Source organism: Apteryx rowi, unplaced genomic scaffold (genome assembly GCF_003343035.1).
Source record: "Apteryx rowi isolate R43461 unplaced genomic scaffold, aptRow1 scaffold_530, whole genome shotgun sequence".
NCBI classification, from domain to species: Eukaryota; Metazoa; Chordata; class Aves; order Apterygiformes; family Apterygidae; genus Apteryx; species Apteryx rowi.
In genome coordinates this window covers 521,031-528,353 of record NW_020450795.1, presented here as the reverse complement: position 1 = coordinate 528,353, position 7,323 = coordinate 521,031, and the positions used below count along the sequence as shown (strand labels likewise).

The window sequence follows — 7,323 nt, the reverse complement described above, 5'->3', positions numbered from 1 at the left end:
GGCCCAAGCGCAAGGCGCAGAACATCGGCTACCGCCTGGGCCACCGCCGCGCGCTCTTCGAGAAGAGGAAGCGCCTCAGCGACTACGCGCTCATCTTCGGCATGTTCGGCATCGTCGTCATGGTCATCGAGACCGAGCTCTCCTGGGGGCTCTACTCCAAGGTAGCGGCCGCCGGCGCTGGGCTCCGGCGGGCAGGCGGGGGCCGGGGGCTGGCGCTGGCGCCCGCGGGCATCTGGCGGGTCGGGCGCGGGGCCGTCCGCACCGGTCGGGGTGCAGCGGCACAGGGTGTTTGCACCGGCCGGTGTCCGCCGGGGTGGGCGCAGGGCTGCGTGCACCGGTCGGTGTCCAGGGGTGCAGGTGCAGGGCGTTTGCACCAGCTGCTGCTGGATGTGCAAGTGCAGGGCCGCCTGCGCCGGCTGGCGTCCAACAAGCGGAGCGCGAGGCCTTTTGCGCCGGCYGGTGTCCAACGGGGGCAATTTGCACCAGTGAGCGTCGGACGGGGCAGGCACGGGGCTGCGCGCGCTGCCTGGTGCCCGATGGGACCGTCTGCGCCGGCCGGGCTTCGACGGGGTGGACCCGGGGCCTCGCGGGGACATTGCGCCACGGGGCGGGCACGGGGCTGGTGGCCGTGTCAAGCGGGGGGCCGGGGCCAGGCCTGCCCGCCGGGGCACRGTCCCCCCGCCCCAGGGCCGGCAGGAGCACCCAGGTCCGTCCCGCTCGCCGGGCTGCGTCCAAGAGCTTTTCCTGCCGGGCTGAAGCTCCCTGAGGTCCTGGCCCGTTGTGCCCCGTCGCGGCYGGGGCGGCTGACGCTGGTCCGTGGGCAGGCAGATCCCCCGTGTCCCCCCCGCATCCACCCGTCCCGCCGCCCCGGGGTGAGGTGTCCCGGGTGGGGACCCGTCGAGGAGCAGCACCCCCGGCAGGGGCGTGAAGCCCTTGATCCTCCTCCACACCCCGCTCCTCTGCTGCTGCTTTTTTCAAAAAAAATTTTTTTTGAGGGACGGTGTCTTTTATTTATAATTCTCCCCCCACACACCCCTTTCAGCTCCTGCTCCCTGGCTGTGCTCGTTGGCAGCGATATGAATAACTCTTTGTATAGACATCTGTCATGTTATTTATACCTATCCAGCGAGGGGAAGTGAATAGGCATCCACACTGGCAGGGCGTGCGTGGCACGACGGGCGGCAGCGGGCCGGCGCTGCCGAGGGAGGGGGCTCGGGGCCCGGCCGGGGGCTCCCGGCACCGGCGCCATGCGGGAAAGGGGCTGCCGGCAGCTTCCCGCAGCCCTTGGGCGAGCGCGCGGCGGGGAGGGGCAGTGGGGGCGACGCTGGCGGCAGGCGGAGGAGGAGGAGGGACGTGCCTGGGCGCCCCGTGGGCGTGCGGGATCCTGCCCCGTCCCCATGRAGACTCCCGGGCACAGGGGCTCCCGCGCGGAGGGGAGCGCTGCCAGCGGCGGCCGCCGTTCCGCCGGAGGCGCAGGGATGCTCCCGAGCCGCGCATCCCTCCGGGGCGGGAGGATGCTGCTTCGCTTGGCAACCGCAGCCCCGTCCCCGGGTGGTCCCCTCTCGGTGCATCCCCGTCCCCGCGGCAGAGCCGGCCGCCCACGGAGCCACGGACTCCCCTGGTGCCCCCGGCGCGCTCGCGGGGGCCGGGCGGCTGCGGCAGCCGGGGAAGCCCCTGCGCGGCAGCGCTGCTTCGGGGCGGCCGCCCGCGGCTCCGGTCGGCTGCCGGCGCGTGGCCGCGGCTGGGCTGCTCCCCGGGGACGGTGCCGCGAGCCGCCGCAGCAGCGAGGTGCCCGGCTATAAATACCCCCGCGCGGCCCCCGCCGGTAGGAAACCGGAGCTCGCCGGCAGGGACGCGGCCGTGCCGAAAGAGCCCTGGTGCCGGGGGCCGGCAGCTGTCACGCAGCCGGGGAATTCAGCGCTCCGGGTGCCGCTGCTGGCAGCAGGCCCTGGCCCGGCTCCAGGGCCRCCCCCGCGGGCGAGGGTGCCGGGGGCGCTCGCTCAGCGCCCCGGCTGTGCCCGGGAGCAGCCGGCCGCGGGCCGCCGGGTCCTGGGGGAGGCCGAGGCGTTGCTGCGCTCTGGCCACAGTCTCCCGGGCTCCACGCTGTTGTTTGTCGGGAGCGTGGGAGCCGCCGGCGGCTCTTCCTGCCGGGCCCCTCCRGAGCTGCCGTTGGCAGCAGCCCTTGATAAACGCGGTGGGCGTGCGGCGGCCTTTCCCCAGCGCYGCCTGCGTCGCCGCCTTGCCGCGGGGGCTGCTGCCCTCCGGCTCTGCTGCGGGTGCCCTGGGCACACCACGCACGTGGACACGGGGCCGGGCRCCTGCGGCACCCGCCGGCTGGACCCGCAGCGCCGGCACCGGGCTCTGCGTCCGCTCGCCCAGGCAGCAGCGTGGAGCAGGCAGGGAAATCTGGGGGTTTCCCGGCTCCGCCGGCCTTTCCGAGGCGCATCGGCATCGCGGCCGAGCCCGGTGCGCTCCAGGCTGTTGTCCTGCAGTGCCGGTGGCCGCGGCACGTCTCTGCTGGGACCCTTCCCGGGGCACATCCCGGAGCTGGCGATGTCGGAGCTTCGCGCCCGTGGCCTGGCTGCACCTGGGGCTTTTCCCGCCGGCACCGCGGCTCCCGTGCTCCCGGCCGGCCGCCTTGCAGCCTTCCCTGGCAGCAGGAGGGTTAAGGATGTCTAGACGGCAACCGAAATTGGCCCTAAAGGATGCCAGAACCGTTGCGGGAGTGACATCGCGCTGCAATTAATCCCGGGTGTTCCCCTGAGACACCGGCTCGCTAAAAATAGCGTTTGCCAGGAGCTCTCGCGGCAGAGCGCGGCGGTGGCGGGGGCAGCGCCGGGGCCGGGCGGGAGCGGTGCCTCCGGGAGGGCCGCGGGCCGGCAGCGGCCTTGGCGCGAGCCCTGCCCTGGAGGCCGCCTATTAATAGCGTTGTTTGGTCCCCGGCACTTCTCTCAGCACCAGCTATTATATCCAGACAATTGGGAGGCGAGTGCCAAGTCGTGAAGCCGCTCACAATGCGCGGGGCTGCGGGGAACAATGCCGCTCGCCGCTCCGACAGCGGCCGCTCCGGTGCCAACGGCCTATTTTTGTGAACGTTTTCCTCTCTCCCTTGCTAAATGGCCGCACCGGGAGGAAAAATCTCCCTGGAGAAGGGAAAGGGGACAAGCAACAGGTTGCAGACAGGCCGGGGCGGCGGGGAACGCAAGCTGCTGCTGGATGGCGGCGACGTGCGACGAGCATGCCGGGTCTCAGCGCGGAGGTGCTGGGAAGGGGCCGGTCCCGGCCCGTGGAGCCTCCCGGGTGCCGGCGCTGCGCCCGCTCGTCCGTCAGCAGCGCTGCCTTTCCTGCCGCCCCCGCTATCCCGCGGCGCTGGGAACGGCCTGGCTATCCCGCGGCGCTGGGAACGGCCTGCTCCCTGCCCGGCCTGGCTGCCCCGCTCCGTCCCGGGTCTCCTCCCAGCCGAACGGGCGCCCCGGGCACGGAGGGGGGATTTGGGGCACCAGAGAGGAGCATGGATTTGCTGGCAACAGGAATCAGTCTGGAGATGAGCCCTCGGGAGGGGCAGGTGAATCTTGCTCTTCCCGTGGGGAGCTGGGGAGCATTTGCTTTAGTCACCAGTGAATCGGGGGCTGGTTTAATTTACATAGAGCTAATTAGCAGGAGGATCTAATTAGACCATCCATTAGGGTGCCACAGTATTGGGCTAATGCTGAATGTGGATAGATTGCTGGAGTCACTCATCCCAGCCGAGGGGAGGCTGGTAATTACATTTGGCAGAATTAGATTAAAAACCTTTTTTTTTTTTTTTTTTTTTTGAAAAAGCGCCGTTCTCTCCTGCAGCGCGGTCGGTGCGGGCGACGTCGGCGTCCCGGGCCGCGGTGCCGAGGGCGCTCCCGGCCCCGCTGACGCGCTCGCTGCTCTTGCCTTGCAGGACTCCATGTTCTCCCTGGCCCTGAAATGCCTTATCAGCCTGTCCACCGTCATCCTGCTGGGCCTCATCATCGCCTACCACACGCGGGAGGTGCAGGTGGGTCCCGCGCGCGCGGCTTGGGAAGCGCCGGCTCTCCGGCCGGCCGGGGTTTGCTCGCCCTCCTCCTGCTCCCGTTCCTGGTGGTGCTCCGTGCGGGAAGGTGCATGGTCCCAGCGGAGCCGCCCGGCCGGGGGCAGCACGGGCGACCACCACGCGGGGCTCCTCCGGGGCCGGTGCTGCTCCAGCTCCCCGTCCGGCCCCTGCCCGGCAGCCCGCAGGGGAGGCCGCCCACGGCAGACCTAGGAAAGGTGACTGGAAAAGCAAACTTCCTCCCCGGGCTCGGGGCCAGGCGGTGGCGGCGGGCGGGCTGGGAAAGCGGCTTCCGAGCAGCGGGGCCAGGAAGCCCCCCGCGTCCCCGTGCTCGCGCGAAAGGTCGCCCGAAGCCCGCGGCCTTGAGTGCCCGGCTCCGGCACGGGAAGCGCCGGGTGCCCGCGCGGCACGGAGGCGCCAGCGGAGCGAACCGCACCGCCGCTGCCGCCCTGCGCTTGCCCAGCTCCGCAAAGCGGAGCTCTGCCCCTGCTCCCGCTGCGCCCTTGCYGCCGCGGTGCCCCGACTCTTGCCTAACCCTCGGCGCCGGAGACCTCTGCGGGGACCGGCCCAGGGGCGACGGGCTGCTCAAAGCAAATATTTGAGAGTTCTGGGTTTTGCTAGAATAATATTTACCCCCGGGGCGGCTTTGTTTGCGGTCGGCAAGGCGAGCTGCACCCCCTGTTCTTGCTGGCTTCCTCCGGTTGTTGTTCTTGGTAGTAGGCTCTGCGAACGCGACGTCCACCCCGACCGGGCGCAGGGCTTTATAACGCCCTCATCCTGCTCCGCCTGGAGTCGGAGCCGAAACCCTCATCGCCTGCTTATCCAGGCCCCACGGAGGGAAAGGACGCGCTGGAGTCTCGGAGCAGCCGGTGGCATCCCGAGCGCGGGATCACCGTGCCGAGCAGAGGGCTGCRCGCGGACGGGTGCAACCCAGCGGCGAGGCCTCGCGGTGGGTCGCCGCGCCGTGGCAGCGGGCTGCGTGGCCCCGGCGCCGCGAGTGAACAGCTCGGTTCCTTCCACCTTTCCCCGTGGACTTCCCAAGGTCTTCGCGTCCTGGCAGCTCCCCCTCTGGGCCCTCTCCAGTCCTTCTGCGCCTCCGTTGACGCATGATGCACAGAGCTGGATGTGTTGTTTCATGCGAGCTCTTGGCAGCAGTGAGCAGCGTGAAATAATTTCCTCCGCTGTCCTGCCTGCGACCCTCCGCGTGCCGCACCCCGTCGTGGGCCCCATCTCGCTTGCACCGGGGTCCCGGTGTTGGCCCGTGCTCCGTGCGTGGCCCGGTGGGATTCCCCCGTCCTCTCCTGCGCAGCCCGTTGCCGCGCTCTGCACTTGCTTTCGCTGAACTGCACCTCCTCGCGCTGGAGCAAGTGGACGGGTTTGCCCTGGTGCTGCTCCGTGGTGTCGGCACGCTGCGTCCGCGTGCYGCCGGGAACCGCTCTCCCAAGCGCTCTTCGCCCCCGTTGCACGCACGGCGCTTCCCCTCTGCATCACATCTCCCGAGCCGCGCTGCAAGCGCGCCGTGTCGGGCCACGTGGCGAACTCGCCGCCGCCGCCGAGCCAGGCCGCAGCGGCTGCTTCCCCCTTCTCTGCTGGGCGCGGGAAATCGGATCGCCTTGGCTTGGTTCGTTCTGGACAAACCCGGGCCGGCTGTTGATCGCCCTGTTATCCTTTAGGTACTTATACAGGGATTGTGGATAATCTGGTCGAGGATCTTTGCAGAGACGGAAGCGGGGCTGGCGGAGCTGCGAATCCTCAGCTGCTCCTGCGGGAGGAGGAGGGCTGCRCTTACCCTGCCGCGGTGCCTCCCCCCCCCACCGCCGGGGGCTCTAGGAAAGCCTCAGCGGCAGCTTTGGCTTCTTCCTTCCGTCTCGGTGCTGGTTGCGTTCTGGCCGAGTCCGTCGGTAACGTTTCCGGCTCTCCCTTTGCCTCGGTTTCTCCAGGAGGCCGTGGGAGCTGCTGGCTCCGGTTCCTGCAAGCTGTGCAGCACCAGCGTCCCCGCGCCCCGGCTGCTCCCGTTCCCCGAGCTTCCTAAGCGGGGTTTAGGATGATGCACCGTCACTTCGTGCGGCATCCCAGGAGCTGCCCGCGGCTCCGGGAAGAAGCGAGCAGTCGGGGCAGGYGGTGGCAGCCGGAGGGCAGCAGCCCCGCACTGGCCTTGGGGAGCAGCCACCGCCGCCGCGGCTCTGCCCGCTCCATCCCAGGGGCCGCAGCCTGGGACAGGAGGAAGAGCGGAGGCATTTTCCTCTGGAGCRTTTATAGGCTCAGCAGGCACCCGGACGAGAGAAAGAGCAGCTGCCCGGGGTGCTGGTTTCTTTTCCCGTTGCACCTGACTTTAATGAAGTGCAGGGTGATTTATGGTGTCACCCGGCGCAGGCAGCGGCACAGCAGCGGCTCGGGCGCGCTGGCAGCCCCCGCTGGGGTTCACGCCGGCCGCGGGCGAGGGAGCCCCCTTGCCCTGCCGGCAGCCTCTCGGCGCCCGTGCGAGCGGCGCCTGCTGCGGCGAGGCCGGCGGCGGTGGCTGCTTGCAGCATCGCTCGCGCTGCATTGCCGCCGCATGCGGGACGGCGCGGCCGGCTCCTTCCCGCTGCACGGGCCCTCTCCAGCCCTTTGCACCTGCACGGCTGGGACTAACCCACCCCAGCAGGGAAGGGGGGACCGGGTGTCCCGGCRGGGAGGAGGGCGCATCCTCCTGGCGGGGATCCCCGGGGTCTGCGGAGCAGCCGGAGGCAGGGGCTCGGCGGGCAGTGCAGGACGTGCCGTGCCATCCCGGCACATGCTGTTATCAGCCGGCTGGTGTCCGTGACGCTGCCAGCCCCGGCCGGGCTCTGCGTGCGGGGCCGCTGCCGCTGAGCCCAGCGAGCCTGGAGCTGCTCCGGCTGCGGTTCCTCCCCGGGCGGCCACAAGGAGCCTGCCGGGGATGGGGACGGAGCCACGGGGGCAAAGGCACCCGCTGCCTTCCCTGCCGCCAGCCGGTCCTGGGGATGCCTCCCTAGGTACCACCGGATCGGATGCGGTTTCCATGGAAACCGCGGAGCAGCCCCGCGCTCCTCTGGGGAGCCGCCGCTGGCAAAGGGGAGGCCGCCCCGGAGCCCACCTTTCTCGCTCCCTTCCCCCTGCCTTGGGCCTTGCACCCCCCCGTGCAGCCAGGAGCCTTTCTGCCTTTTTCCTCTTGCTGATTTGTTTATTTTTAACACCCTTTTCCAGGAAGGAATGGGCTGTCAGCTTGCTAAATGCCTGAGGATCTCCCTTGACAGCTCCGAGCC

The 7,323-nt window shown here is 70.1% G+C and overlaps 1 protein-coding gene across 1 annotated transcript in view; it reads left to right on the top strand.

Moving 5' to 3' along the window:
• KCNN3 (potassium calcium-activated channel subfamily N member 3) overlaps positions 1-7,323 on the top strand; it is a 19,655-nt gene that overhangs the window by 2,216 nt on the left and 10,116 nt on the right. The window contains exons 2-3 of the mRNA XM_026080915.1: positions 9-161; positions 3,932-4,027. Coding sequence (XP_025936700.1) covers positions 9-161; positions 3,932-4,027 — 249 coding nt within the window. The remainder of the gene's footprint in view (positions 1-8; positions 162-3,931; positions 4,028-7,323) is intronic.